Source organism: Dufourea novaeangliae, unplaced genomic scaffold (genome assembly GCF_001272555.1).
Source record: "Dufourea novaeangliae isolate 0120121106 unplaced genomic scaffold, ASM127255v1 scaffold484, whole genome shotgun sequence".
Taxonomy (NCBI): domain Eukaryota; kingdom Metazoa; phylum Arthropoda; class Insecta; order Hymenoptera; family Halictidae; genus Dufourea; species Dufourea novaeangliae.
In genome coordinates, this window is record NW_015374362.1 from 17544 (window position 1) to 33763 (window position 16220).

At 36.9% G+C, this 16220-nt stretch overlaps 1 protein-coding gene across 1 annotated transcript; it reads left to right on the top strand.

Annotated features, from left to right (window-relative positions):
* The first annotated feature begins 12392 nt into the window (after positions 1-12392).
* On the top strand, positions 12393-14384 carry LOC107192994 (piggyBac transposable element-derived protein 4-like). Its single transcript, XM_015582362.1, has 2 exons — positions 12393-14021; positions 14298-14384. The coding sequence occupies exons 1-2, from the start codon at positions 12393-12395 to the stop codon at positions 14382-14384; spliced, it is 1716 nt and encodes a 571-aa protein (XP_015437848.1).
* The last annotated feature ends 1836 nt before the right edge of the window (positions 14385-16220 follow it).

Here is a 16220-nt window from a genome sequence, read left to right on the forward strand (position 1 = left end):
CAATAATAAAAGTAATTGTTTAAATAGATCATTTAAAGGCCTATATGTATATGCGCGTCCATATAAAATTTAATTGGCTGAAGTTGCGCAAGCTCTCGTCCGTTTCTGTCCCCAATATGACAACAGTTTATGTTGCAAGACTTGCTGTCAATCTACTGCATATGTTGCTGCCAATTTGCGCCTAAGTTGTTTATAACAGATCTTGCGTTAGATCTGTAGCCATGTTGAGAACGTAACCTTATAATAGGCATTGAACAAAATTTAGCTTTGCATGCTTGGCTGACTCTGAAATAAAAAACTTTAGAGACTAACTTATAAATATGAAAATTAGACAAAAATTTATTTCATGCACTGTAATCTTTTACATTGATCTGCCAAAGTGTTGCACGTACGATAAGTTTAACGGAAACCGCAGAATTTACATGATTAGAATAATGTACATATGTATGTATGTATAATCCACGATGAGGATAAGGTTGTTGCGGCACCTCCTGTACTCGCCATTATAGGGCTTCTGAGTCAATACCTTTCCCGCAGCTACTCAATACATCGTCGGTTTCTATATACAGGGTGAGTCAACAAAAATTACCACATAAAATAATTCGTTATCTATGTATAGACATTATCAAGAAATATTTGAAGTAACAGTTACTGTATTCGGGAAGGCTGACCAAGATGAATAAGTTTAATTTTTGAATACCTCATATTTTATAAGATGTCAAGGTGACCCTGAATTTTTAAATAACTCTGTACATTTTTTTATTACTTCGTTGTAGCCACTAAAAAGATTTGAACGGCCTATAATGAGATGACTTTCACTTAACCTTTAATCAGAAAATGAAACGAAAATATGGGGAGAGTAACTACATGACTTATTTTCAATGTTTTTGTATAAAAGTACGTATGTCTTTGAAGTAGTGGTCGTTTATATCTTAATATTTCATATTCTAGTTACTATCTTCATGTTCAAAACGCTTGTTTTTTTACGCTTAACTATATCCGCGATAACGCTATTTCACACCCAACGTCTGTAAAAAGCTATCTGCCTAGTGTTTACAGGACAGAAAAGTTGGAAGTAAGTAACGCAGTGACTTCCCACAAATTTCCATTTTGTTTTGAAGTTCGGGGTCAACTGAAAGTCATCTTGTCTTCATTGAATTAGTCTTTTCAGCTGTTATAGCAGTGTAACAAGAAAAATGTATGGTGCCAGTTAAAAAAACTTAAGGTTACCTTCATATTTCGGAAAATATAAAGCATTTATTAAAAAATGAAACTGTACTCATCTGATTAGTCCACCCCTCCTCTCTTCTACGCCCGGAATACAATAAATTCCATTTTAAACATTTTTTAATAAAGTCATAGATAATAAGTTATTTCAGGTGGCAGTTTTTATTTCCTCGCCATATATACTGTCATGTAAATCGACCAGCGAGTGTCTCCCAGTATAAGATAGGATTTGCTATATATAACCATGCTGAGGATTCCGCTAGCAAGCCGAGTACAAAACAATCCTTTCCTTTCTCCTTTCCTTTTCATACCTAACATTCCAACGCCAAAAGATACTAGAGATAAAAAGTGATAAGTGCTGCATATTAACTATGCATTTTGTAATAGGCGTGCAAGTAATGCATGCAAATAATATAGAAAACTAATGTATTATGTCTATGATATTATACAAATATTATTAAACTTTGATAAAGTCTTTATTTCACTGCGTCTTGAAAGTTAAAAAGAGTTATAAATGCATAAATATCTGTACTACTGATAACATAGTGGGTGTCATAAACAACACCCACGGACCTTCTTCTTTATTCAGAAGTACAATACTCAATTTCAGGCACAGATCATCCAATCCTGAAAATCACGGAATTTTTGAGCGGGAAATGCATGCAGTCCGATAGTAGTAGTAGTAGTAGTAGTAGTAGTAGTAGTAGTACGTTTCTCCCGGGAGAGGGGAAGTGCGATTCCCCCCCCAAGGCCCAGCTGTGGCTCAAAGCGCCGGTAGCTATCACACAGCCCCCGCCACATTAGCAGGGGGGCTGCCGTGGGCACAGTCCGATAGTAACGTCTACCAAACTGTCACCAATTGGTTAAAAAGACAGAGGAAGAGTTATTCAACGAGGAACATCAAGTTCGTCTCCCGATCTCAAGAATACTTGTATGTCAGCGAGGATTATGTTGAAAAATAGTCTAAGATATATATTTTTATTGTAAAAACAAGGATCTTGAGTTACAATAAATTCTTATCACTTTTCGCCAAAACGATTCTTACTTTACAAATTACCCTTGTAATTAATTAAATATACGTCGTATAGCAAAAGTAATGATTGGCAAAAGATGTATTCAAGTACGTATTGACCATCATTGCAAGTAGCCTGTTCTTTCATCGCGAGCTGCTCATGGAATAATAAGCGGTGCTTAAGAGGTCTCTCTTTAAATCGACACCAACAGATCCATGGGACTAATAATACGTGGACATGAATCACGGGAGACTGGACAATTCTGTTAACGGGGTGGTTGGAGCCCAACGAGGTGCGTTCTTAACAACTTATCGAAGCATACGGTGGATAAGCTCGGCTCACTGATCACTGTGTGTAATCAGGTATGGCGTTACACGATGCTTACACGGATCCAAGAGCCGCTTGTGTCTACTATTCTGCCCGCTAGTAGAGCTGTGAAAATGTCTTTTTACGAAGCAACCGAGCATATCCGCCATCGTAGCTCAACCATACACTGTCACAACCCCATAGTCCGAGTGAGATATTGCACGGGTGAGGTGCTCCACGAACGAGACTCAAAGGATAGTTAACAGCCATGTGCATTCCGGTATCCTACCGTTTCTGCACGCTGCATGCCCTCGCAGCCTATGTCCTCTTTTCCTTGCTTTGTTGTTCCGCCGTACTTTTCTCTCGCCCCCCCTTGTTCCGCTGTTTTATACTTTGATAGCTGTTACCGCGTGATACGCTTATTTATACAGATTCCACGAAGTAGGTTTGATAACAGCGAACTGTCTTCATTTACACGACAATATGGGTCACAATTGTGAAGAAATAGTTTCGTGTCACTTTTAGGCCCGTCCGAATGGTAAACAGTAGGAAATAATTAAAGTTTCATTACCAAACTGTGATATACTATTAACACGGGAACATACCGAACCCGCACACGTCGATTTTAATGAAACATATATGGGAGATAGTTGTCCAAAAAATATTTGACACGTATTTCTTTTCATAGGCCATCATCTAACAGCCCTGAAAGTTGAGGTATGAAAATATATTTTTTGGAATATCTCTGAAACTAGAGGGAGTAGGAAAAAATATACTGTTTTTAAATTGTGTGTTTTTGAATGGAGAATTTAGTCACATAAGAAAATTTAAGGAAACATTCAAATTTTTTATATATTATATAAACAAATCATTTGTTCTTGAATTTTCTTATGTGACTTAATTTCCCATTCAAAAACACAAAATTAGAGAAAATGCTTTCTTAGTCCCTGCTGTTTTCTGAAATATTGCAGAGAATATATTTTCATCTCTCAAATTTGGGAGCTGTCATCACCCCCTTAACATGGACAATGACCAATATACAGAAATACGTGTGAAGTATATTTTGGAGAACCATCTTCCACATAAGTTCGTTAACCCTTTGAGGACGGTGCCGGGGTTACGCGGCCTCAAAAGCGACATGCACACAGTGACGGAGCTATTCGTGTAAATCGGAAAGCAACGGATGTTTGTTACCATGCGAGCGGCCGAGCCAAAGGGCAGAAACTAAGGACACGAATTAGTTCCAGGGGGGTACATCTCCCAGGTTCTTCTTGGTCATTTTGTAGCGCCATACATGACATGACTCAAGTACTAAAATGAGTGTCGGAAATCCGGGGCACGTTTGAATTTCGGAACGATTTATAATAGATAAGATACTGAGTGACGTGTACGATAAATTTGAATTACAATAAATGTGATATTACTTGTTCGCAATTTCAAATGTGTTTATTAAATTTATTACATAATATACATACAGTATGTAATAAATTAAATAAACATAATTAAAACTGCAAACAACTAATATCAAAAATATTATAACACAACTTTATCATACACGACCCCGTATAAATTCCAAATGCCAGATAGCACTACATAGAAGTATGCGTTATGTGTCAAGACATGTCGAAAAGTGCGATATTAGCGCCTTTATTGGTGTGACTCAGTAATTTATGACTGACAATACAATTCTAATAGGAGTTAAGGTCGTGCATACTTGACTCTAGTCAATAAAGCATTATATTACTAATTGATATGGAACACCCAGTAATACATTTTAATAGCGTATAAAAATTATGTCTATGAATTTCAACGACATTTCCAATGATCATTCTTGATTATATTAAAAATAAAAAATATATTTGGGTTAGTCGTATGACTCCACTGTGCTTGTTTCTGGTAAGTTTGGCAACGTTGTTTTTGCACACATATCTATATAAGGGTGTGCGTGTTCAGCTTTCCCGCGTATAATCAATATTCAATATTTTTATATGTAAAGTTAATTATATTCTTGTGCATTGTAACTTAGAAAATTAGAATTTACTAAAACACAAACTAAGTAAAATATTAGTTATATTTTGTTACGTATAGAGAATAATTTCATTTTCAATCGTATTCTACCGCGCGTCTGGCAACGGAAAACGTCCTAAAACTCCGTCTGTTTATTGCTCAAGTAATAGGGGAGCGTAATCTCGACCAACTGGATAGCAACCTAGAGACAGAATCATGATTCACTCGCGACCGTTAAGATTTTCTTATAAAGAAATTCTAATGAAACCCCACCCAGTTTTGGAACTATATAAACCCTCTGATTTTAACCCTCGGGGAGCAGAAAGTAGTCACTTGGTAGACTCACGACGTATTATATTCGGTAAAGAGTCGGTTGTATCTAGTGAAATTACGCTTAAGTTCCCTTTCGAATCATCAGTTAACCTTATAGAATCCGCGAGTTCGGTTGAAGTTCTATTCGGTAATCTTTTAAAACCGCTCTTAGTCCCCGCATTGCCAGTGCGTTAACACCGAGCATTTAAGCATTTAACCGGTAATATTACATTTAACACTTTACCGCGACAATACTACACTACACACACGTGTACCAAAGACTGATTGTATAATATTCAAATAATATTCTCTAATAAACGTGAGTAATTTTATTACTAAAATTCATTGGTTTGGTAATTATTATAATCGTAGATGATCTTTCCCCACGATACAACTTTACCGCTCGAGTTGTATTTAAATTTATAGAACGAGTTACGAGGCTTAACTAACATTTCCTGCGGCTCCCTGATTTCGCATCAGGTTCGTTTTCACTCTTAATCGTCCTATCGGCTCTCTGATTTCGCATCAGATTCGTCCGCGCACCTCACTAACAAACTGATAAGCCATATTCCTTGGAAAATCTACTCCGCCGGCCACTTGCGCTGCTCGCGACCCTAGCTCTTAACAATTTATTCGAATTTCGCGGATATGACTCTACTTCAGCACCGTTACCAAGTCCTCAACATAGTTCCAATAACCATCCAACTACCGACACATCCTGGACTTTATTGTCAAATACAAACGGACCACCGCAATTTTGTCGATTTTTACTTTTTTACATCAACGGATTACAAATAATATTCTAAATGATATTTAGTCTATTTATGTAAAAAAGTGAAAATCGACAAAATTACGGTTATTCATTTCTACCTTGCTATCGTCAAACTGTACACACTAGTTGTTATAATATAAATATAGAATAATTATATTTTTTATAATTTATGTGGTTATTATTCCTTCGTATATGAATGACGAAAATACGAACGCAGTCCGAAACCGACTGAATGAGATACGTAGTAGTATATCGATGATGGTCTCGAGCTCGAGCCACACCGTCACAGGGGTAGTATAATGCGGCGAAGTTCTCGAGCTCGAAGCACACCGTCACTGTGTTAGTAAACTATCAGTGTGGAATCAGAATTGACTCCGACACCGTGCTACGCGGATTAAAATCGCCATGTGCGGGTTTGGTATGTTCCCTTGTGAGACAAACGTGTGATAAAAACTGTTATTTTTTTAATTATTTCTAATTAAATCTTAATTATTTCTAATTATTTCTAGTTATATCTTAATTATTACATGTTCAGTCATGTAATCACATTCATATACTGAATGTTGTACGAACATTTTAATTATTATACATAGAAAAATTGGTTCCTCAATACAATCATTTTTACATAAAATATTATATGTGGAGACGGTAAGATAACTATAAAATATTATATACTAATATTGTATAGATTAATATATTCAAATTGTATTAATATATTCAAACCATTATCGTACTTATCCAAACATTTCGAGTGTATGTATAAGGATATTCCTGAAGGTTTCTGAATGTTATAAAAATTATTAAGAACGTCCGATGGAGTGGTAATAAGAAGGTTACTTCTGGAATTACGAGACTGTAGATTTTTATGCATTCACTGCGTCTCCTAATTTGAAGAGCATAGTAAAATAATGACCCATTAAACTTTAATTCTATTTATGTATTATGTATTATTATTAGCATTCCGAAACCTCTAGAACAAAAAGTAAAATTCTGTCCATTTTTAGTTCTCATATACTAATATCCACTTATAATTTGCATAAACTTTCAAAGTCTAATAATTGCTTTCACAACATACACTGACACTCAAAGATATTTGGTTGCTTAACATATTTCGAATTTACGAACACATGAAAAGGAAAGATAATGTAGTTATTTGTCTGTCGTTTTGTTTACACATAATATTAATATATATATTTATATATTATTTATTACATTAATATTAATTATAATTATCGGTAATTACGCTTCCTTTCGGTTATTATTCCGATTCGGCAAAAGTAAGAGAGAGTGGGTAGGTTTGGGTCGTCGGAGGTTTGGATCAGTATAGTAGTAGTGTATGAGTTGTGTAGCAATATATCAGTTGTGCAAGATAAGTGCATTTTTATGGTAAGTTTAATACAAATTGCTAACCGAAATAAATCGTTTCTGTAAAGTCATATAAAATTTCATGTTCTGGTAAAAATTTTAATGGAGGACCTTATGTCTCAGCAACAATTATAGATTACAAATTAGAACGAAATCAAATATCCACTTCCTTCATTAAAAAAGTCAGGTTTAATTTCCATCAAAGAAATGACCAAATATTGCTGAGCGTTAGAGAGTGCCGTATTTAATAACACATCTCATCTATTATATATAAATTGCAAAAATTTCTACAAATTCCCATTTTCATAGACTGTTGCATGCAAAGCGTAATCATCCATAAATTTGTTTCTTCTGAAAAGGCGTTCGTTAAATGAAATAGAAACAAGGTTTTTATCTTCGTTGAAGTTTTTATTTTAGTGCGTTTTGTATGATCGTACGTTTTTATGAATATACAGGCTGTTAATAAAAATATGGAAAATTTTACAAGGTGAATTCTATATGAAAAACTAAGACGAAAATCAAGAATGACGAAATTACGCTCGAGGCTTCGTTTCCGAGATATAGTTATTTATTGAAGCCACAGGCAAAATACAAGTAAAATACTTCTGACATAGCAGGTTAATTAGAATAATTTATTCTAATTGCAAAGCGCGCTCTTCAATTGTTTCACGTGTTAGTTTCATTCATTTGATTTCATTTCAATGAGATATTTAATTAGGCCATCACCGATACCATATATCAGCTAAGAATCGACTGTTGTAAGTAGTATCTATAATACATCGCACCAGACGTATTTCACGCGTATTTTTCCCGTATTTTCAACAATTAATTCTTGGAAAGGAAGCCTTGAACGCTATATCGTCATTCGAGATTTTTGTTTTAGTTTTGCGTGTAGAATTTACCCTTTGAAAGTGCCCACTGTTTTGTTAACACCCTACACATATGAAATACACAGTCTGAATAGAAATTACAACGAGCGATATAAAAGAAAGCGAATTTATATTATTCAGTATGTATAGCAGCAACTCAGGTGTTTTTCAACTTGTGCTTAACCCCTTAATGTGGACGCTCGAGCTAACTTAACGGACGTATAGTGCAGAATTTTGTACGTAATGTACACGTCCCACTAAACACGGGCAACGAAAAATAATTTCAAGAAAGTCTTGAAATTATTGTATAAAAGATTGTATAAAAGAAGAATTATTATTTTTTAGTATTTCCATAATTTAACCTAATTGCTCATCATTTTTGTAACTTTTTGTATGTCTAAAATATCGTGAGTATACAAATACACCCACTAATAAATACTTGTACAAGCGTTAGGTAAGTGGCTGATCAAAAGTTGGCTCTATTTACAACTGTTGTTATTTCAACAATCAGTGTCATTCACTGTAGTAATGATACAGAATAAAGTAAAGTTTTTAATTTTCTGTTGTCCTTAGATCCAATGTAGTTATTGTGTCTACAATTTACGTAGGTATATAACTTGAAGAAATAAAATCAACATTTCTTCCTAATCGGTAATAACCGATAATAATCATTATTACTATGTTAATATCAACGTATTTAGAATAGAGTCGAAACCGGTTTGCCTGGCATTATTGTGTCATCGAAGGATTTATGATATGGATTTACAATTACACTACGTGCGGTTCTGGAAGGCCAGGCGTGAAACTAAATAGCCCTGATGTCACGCGATGGCAGAGGACCATATTGGGTCTTTCAGTTATCGGCCATCATAGGTTTGTTTATGAGAAGCAGATGAGAGAAAATTAAAGATTGTTGCGTTGCTTCAAGAATAAGGACATTGTTTCTAGAGAATCTGGCGACGGAATGGAGAAAGCAGGGGTGTCTTCTGACAAGAGGTCTGTGTTGGACCAAATGGCATTTACCTTAGAATCTCAGAGGAATACAGTTCCTATTAAAAATCGAAGCCTCGGTAGAAAGTTTCTGACAATTATGATAATTAGTTATATATGTAAAAAACGATTGAAAATTAAGGAGCCAAGAAAACTCGCGCAAACAATGATGGTATAACTCAATATATATTTGCAACGTCGTTTCGAACAGTGCGTGTCAAACGACTACAGATACAAGAATGACCTTCCTCGACCGGGAGGTCCCTTCGTCGTCGTCCACGGAAAACTCCTCAAGGGTCCGTTGCTAATTTACGATATCTTAGGCGTCGTGCTGTCGGGGCCCGTTACTGCGCTCGCCTTAACGTAAACAGTGCAGCAGCTATTTGGGCATTCGGTCGTGTTTATACGACGCTTGTGTTGAAATTTCTAACATATAATAATTAATTATAATTAATAGATAATATTAATATATACACTTATATATTATTTATTACTGTCAAAGTTAGGTTGCAGAGCGTGGTTCTTAGTGAATGAAAAAATAGTTTATTTAACTAAATGTAGAACATATTATATGAATACAATCACACGGCACGCACATGTTCCGCCAGACACCAACACGCTCGACCCCCTCTCACCCGTCTGCCCGAAAAACCAAAAAAAACAACCCGGAAGCGTTCGGCTGCTGCGTTATCGCGCGAAAGCTTGAATCCGGAAGCCGAAGTTATCATTCTGTTTGACAATTACATTAATATTAATAATAATTATCGGTAATTACGCTTCCTTTCGGTTATTATACCGATTCGGCAAAAGTAGGAGAGAGTGGGTAGGTTTGTGTCGTCGGAGGTTTGGATCAGTATAGTAGTAATGTATCAGTTGTGTATCAATATATCAGTTGTGCAAGATAAGTACTTTTGTATGGTAAGTTTAATATAAAGTCATATAAAATTTCATTTTCTGGTAAAAATTTTAATGGACGACCTTATGTCTCAGCAATAATTATAGATTTCAAATTAGAACCTAAAACGCGTGGTTTAACCCCTTAACCTACAACTACGGGCATAGCCCGTAGTAGATGATCGGACCAAACGTAAATATTACGGGCATAGCCCGTAGTAGATGATCGGGCCAAAAGTGAATATTACGGGCACAGCCCGTAATACGATAATCGGGCCAAATATAAATATTAGCGGCGGCGCCCTCCTAAAGTTATAAATATTTGTGGAATATGTGATAAGTAAATCGTAGGTTAAGGGGTTAAGTAACAGAGGTGTATTACTGTGAACGTTCGCATACGGAAGGTATGGCTCAGAAGTGACCAAATCACGTAGTTAGTACGAGCAGAACACAGAATGTTATTAAATGCGATAATGACTCGAGTAGTATTGAAAATATACATTAAACATTCAATTAACAGTTTTCAATATCCTTATGTATGTTGTGTTATTCCATCACAGTCTCTATTTTATACTTATTATGTTATTCCTTCAGAATGATTATTCTTTTTATTCATTTCAACATTTTTATATACATCTATTATCATTTTTTAGGTAGTAAATGTATAAGTTCATATATAAAACTTTTTAATGTTCTTCTGAAAAAACATTACAAAAATTAAATAACCGAAACCTTGGCAATTATTTACAAAAGGAGACCTACCTCCGATGACCTTAACCTTGATATATGTTGTCAAGATCACCATTCTGAACACCTTTTCTTTATACATGCACCCATCCCTCGGGCTTACTTTTTTTATAAATTCGCAAAAAACTTTTGTGAAACTTAGGTTACTACTATATTTCATGAATTTAAAATATTCGAGTTTCATGAATTAGATTGTCAAATATTCGGGGTTGAATGGGATAGAACTTAGCATGGGGGGGGGGGGCTCGTAAATTTAATGCCATTTTACTCTCCTACAGCCCAGAAAGTGGCACTAAATTTAGAGTCTACTGTATATACATATACGTCCTTAACCGACCATCGAATATCCTCGTGTCTAGGGCAGGGTCCGCTAGGTAGCCTTACTGATGAGTCCACCAGCAGACCCAGGACGAAACGCTCCCTCTCCTTTCCTTTCCACGCTTCCAGCCAGCAACGCAGCCAAAGATTAATATAGAACCGACAGTAATAGCGGCCGCTCTCTTACGTAACTCTAACCAACTCCAACAATCGATGCAAACAAGTACCCAGAAAGAATGCCTTTCTTATATGTTTACATTATTTCATGTTTACTTCTTACTTCGATTTGGTTGTCCCCGGGTCATTCACACCGATCAAGGATCTAATTTCACAAGTAAACAAGTTATTGATCTTCTTATATACTATGATTCATTTACTGTGATTTATTTATTGTGATTTCTATACTGTGATTTATTTACTGTGATTTCCATACTGTGATTTATTTACTGTGCATATTATTAATTTATTTATTGTGCATATTGTTAAAATTTGGCGGTAATCACATGGTCAATGCGCACGAGTGTTAACAGAGAGTACCGCGCCGGTTCGTGGCGATTCGTCTTTGTTTCAACATCGTCGGTTTGCCGCCGTGTGCAGGGTGTTACTTCCTTTCGTTCGTAGCATCCGAGGTAGCAACACGTGCTTTTATACCGTGAACTGCGTAGCGTGCCGCGTTATGTACGCGCAATTCATTAATCTAACATCTTGTATTCACTCAGAGCTCAACGCGCTCTGAATTAATAATAAAATCTAACAGGTTATGGGCCCAGAGCGCCTATAAAACAAATAAAATAGAGAAGACTGAGTGAAAAGTGAGGTTAGAGTCGTGCGCCACGCGTTCAGTAAAGTTTGCAAAATGAATCTAGGAAAGATTGAACGTATAGAAAGACTAAACAGCACGAACTATGAGACGTGGAAAATACAAATGAAGAGTGTGCTGAGATATAACGATTTGTGGGGTTATGTGAATGAAACCGTTCCGAAACCCGAAGAAAACGACGGTGACTGGACAATGAGGGACGAGAAGGCTCTAGACGCAATCACCTTAACCCCTTGCACTATTTTGACGAGTGTGACTCGTGATGAAAATTTTAAGCCAAACATGGATGTCACGAGTCGGACTCGTTGTTCAGGCCGAACATGAATATCACGAGTCTGACTCGTACTCGACATTTCAGGCCGAACATGAATAATTGACTCGTACTCGACATTTCAGGCCGAACATGAATATCACGAGTCTGACTCGTACTCGACATTTCAGGCCGAACATGAATATCACGAGTCTGACTCGTGGTCTTAGTTTTGGACCAAGTATGAACATCTCGAATGGGATTGTGTGTGTCCGTGTAGAGCACGTGCTACCTAGAACGTAGTGCTGCTTCTCGGTACAGATAACATCTCCAAGTTAAATAAACATGCGCACGCGGCGAGACCAAGACCGCTCAGTCGATCTTCAGTTTGTACCATTCTTTATACGAGGTGCACACGTTTCGAACAGCTTGCTACAGAAAGTTGCTTGCTACACAAAGTGATCTCTGCATATATATTTTTAATTCTACCAAGCCCTCCAGCATGTACAAGAAAAGAAGCAACACTTCTAAAAAAGCAAGTACTTCGCGTGGAAGTAAGAGCCGGGGAAAGGCTTCCAATGTTTCAAGCTGTCAATCGATAGATCATAGAAGAATTACAGACAGTGACGAAAATACTAGTGACAGCAGTGTAATTGTGCCAGTAGTGAATTCTGCAAGAAGATTAATTATACGCGACAGTGATGAAGAGGAAAATCCCAGACCTGAAGTGAGTCTTGAGGGGAATTGGCAGGAAAGTGATAACACGCCAACAATTTGGGAATACTCGGAGGCTTGTGGTGTAAAAGGCTATGTTTTAGACCGATTAGGCACGAATGACGGACTGTTAGATTTATTTCTTATTATATTCAACGAAAATTTGTGGGACATTGTGGTCACGGAAACAAATCGTTACGCGGAACAAATAATGAGTAATGGAAGAAGAAGGAAACAGGATGACGGTTGGTTCCCAGTTACAAAAGATGAAATATTGGCCTATTATGCGTTGTGTATTTTGATGGCGCAAATCAAAAAACCAAATATACAGATGCATTGGTCTAAGCGGGAAGTGATAGAAACACCTATATTTACAAAAGTAATGCCGCTGAAAAGATTTACCCAAATATCACGATGTTTGCATTTCTCAAATAATCTAACGGATTGCAACAATGATCGCCTTCACAAAATAAGACCAATCATTAATTATTGGAACGACAAATTTAATAATATTTACACACCGGATAAAAATATAAGTATTGATGAATCATTAATGCGATATAAAGGCCGCTTAATGTATAAACAATTTAACCCATCAAAACGAGCCAGGTTTGGCATAAAAATATATAAACTATGTAAAGCAAGTACTGGATTCTGCAGCAAGTTTAAAATATATACTGGCCAAGATAAAATTGACTTGATTGATATTTCATCAGAAGGTGTGGTCACGGAATTGGCAGAATCGGTTTTAAATAAAGGATACACGTTGTACATTGACAATTGGTATTCCTCACCCGCTCTATTTCTAAAATTGCACAAGCAAAAAACAAATGTTATCGGCACCGTGCGTAATAACAGGAAAAATATGCCGAAGGATCTTTCAACAAGCAAATTAAAACCAGGAGAACATCTATGCAGAACGTGCAATGGAATATTAGCTGTAAGGTGGAAGGACAAACGTGATGTGTATGTGTTGACAAAGAAACACGCATCTGTAGAAATGACTGAAGCGACAGACAAACGAGATAGGACGAAATTTAAACCGAATTGCGTAATTGACTACAACAAAGGAATGGGGGCAATTGATCTCAATGATCAAATGTTGGCATGTTTCCCCATTATGAGAAAATATATTAAGGGTTACAAAAAACTCTTTTTTTATATGACCGATATGGGCCTATATAATACGTATGTAATAAAAAAACAACTACAAGATCCAAGAAGACAATCCTACGTAAATTATAGAATAGATATAGCCGAGGCAATCTTAAAATATGTACAGCTGCCTGACTATACAAGACGTGGGAAATCCGCAGAAATTCAAACAACAATGCGCTTACAGGCGCAATATTGGGCTCATTTCCCCAAACATATTGATGCAACGCCTAGTAAGGAACACCCAACTAGGATCTGTAAAGTGTGTTACAAACACAAAAAACGAAGCGAAACAAGCTGGGAATGTAGTAAATGTAAGGTGGCTTTGCATGTACCGGAATGCTTTAGAAAATATCATACCATGCAAGAATATTGAATTTATACTTGTAGATACTTTTCAATTTATTAATTTGTTGATATTTAATTGTTTATTTATATTGTGTTTATCAGTTTTCGGTTTGATGTTCAAATACTACTACCGTGGATTTGCTTTTACATATTTTTATTTTGTTAGTAATTAATTATATTATTATTGTAGGAAGCAGGCGTTAATAGAAGAGTTTGCGAGTACGTTGAACCCAAAACAGCTGATCGGGATTCGCAAACTCTCCTATGCCCGACATAATGTACGAATGCGTGTATGTGTGTGTACGTGAGCGTCGGCGGTATTATGGTTACCGAAACGTGTTGTTATACCGCGAAGAGCAACGAAATGTCAGCGTCCGTCAAAGCGAATAGCGGGCGTCGAAGTCCGTTGACTCGAACGTGCGAAACAAAGAGAGAACGTTGACCGATGCGTGCATAAAAAGGACGTGTCCGCGGCGCGCAGGAGAAGTCATACGAAAACCACGATACGACGATCACGATTACGAGTAGCATTACGATTACGATTACGATTACGACTACGGATTACGATTACGGCTTACGATTACGGATTTCGGCTACGATTACGGATCACGATTATTTGTATATCACGGCAGCGAGTATATGTTCTGTCTCGACTTGTATTGTTTCTATTGTCTTGTTCTCTCTATAATAAACAGATAGATATTCCAATCAAAATTCTATCTTACATTATTATTTATTCAGAATTTGTTTTCCTCTTATGTAATAATTAAAGTATTTTTTAAAAGTTTTTGATTCAAATTCATTTGAATTTCACAAGAGTTCCATCTCGTGAAGTAAATACGGGCACGACTACCTTGCGCTCGGTCGTAAGAATAGGTCTCAAGTTTCGGCACGCGCGCTCCACCGCTCGCCTTTCACCACGACAATCGAGGCAGCCGCGTTTGGCCTGACTTTTCCCGAGGTTCCGAATAGTGCAAGGGGTTAAGCATACAATCGGATCAGTACAACTATATCAAAAGGGCGAACACTTCGATGGAAGCGTGGGAAATGCTGAAAGGTATTTATGAATCTAGAAGGCCCATGAGGCAATGTGTACTCTTCAATCAGCTATATCGCTTAAAGAAGTCCACAGAATAGAACATGTCTCAATATATAAATGAGTTTGTAAGAATAGCAGAACAATTGGAGGAGTGTGATATGAAATTACCAGAAAACCTGCTATCGGTTTGGCTTCTAAATTCATTACCAAGCGAGTATGAAACTATCAGCATAGCGATACAGTCCAGAGATGGGATGCCAACACTGGAAGAACTCAAAACAAGGCTGCTCGAGGAGGAAGCTAGAAAACTAGAGAGTACTCGGGATCAAGGAGCAGAAAAAGAAGAAGAAGCCCTATTAACGAAGAGCAAAGGAGGGTACAAAAACACACCTTCAAAGGACCACACAAAACTACCACAACGTAAAAAGATGTTTTATTGTTTCAACTGTGGAAAGACAGGCCACTTGGCCAAGAATTGCAGATCCAATCCAAGAGGAAAGAACACGGAAAGGAGAGACGATGCGATGACAGTAATTGCCTTGAACACCGGTTTTCCAAGGTCTGGCACATGGTGTCTAGACAGTGGCGTACAACACATATGTGTAATGACAGCAGCAGATTCAACGAGTTGAATAGAAACGAAACAACGAAGATATATACAGCTGCGGAGGATTGCGTTAAGTCATAAGGAAAGGGAGAAGTAAATATTAACGTGCAAGCGGAAGGCAACAAACCGAACGCTATTAGGTTACAAGATGCAATGCTAGTACCAAAACTCAAAAGTAACCTATTATCGGTGTCAAGCATCACGAAGCATGGTTACAAGGTAACATTTCAAAAAGAATATGCTGTCGTAACCAGAGAGGATGGATCAGTAGCGATGAGGGCTACTATGACAGATGGGTTGTATGTGGTCAACGAGAACTCTCCCGAGTACGCAGGTATGTCAAAAATTCACAACAATAATTTGACGAAATGGCACAACAGGTTAGGACATCTGAACTTCGATGATCTCAAGAGGATGAAAAATATGGTACTAGGAATGAACGAGAAGATGGATGATCAAGTTGAAAA

Coding starts and splice junctions, on each gene's coding strand:
- LOC107192994 (XM_015582362.1), top strand. CDS start 12,393: ATGTACAAGAAAAGAAGCAACACTTCTAAAAAAGCAAGTACTTCGCGT. Junction 14,022..14,297: donor ACCCAACTAGGATCTGTAAA/GTGTGTTACAAA, acceptor TTATTATTGTAG/GAAGCAGGCGTTAATAGAAG.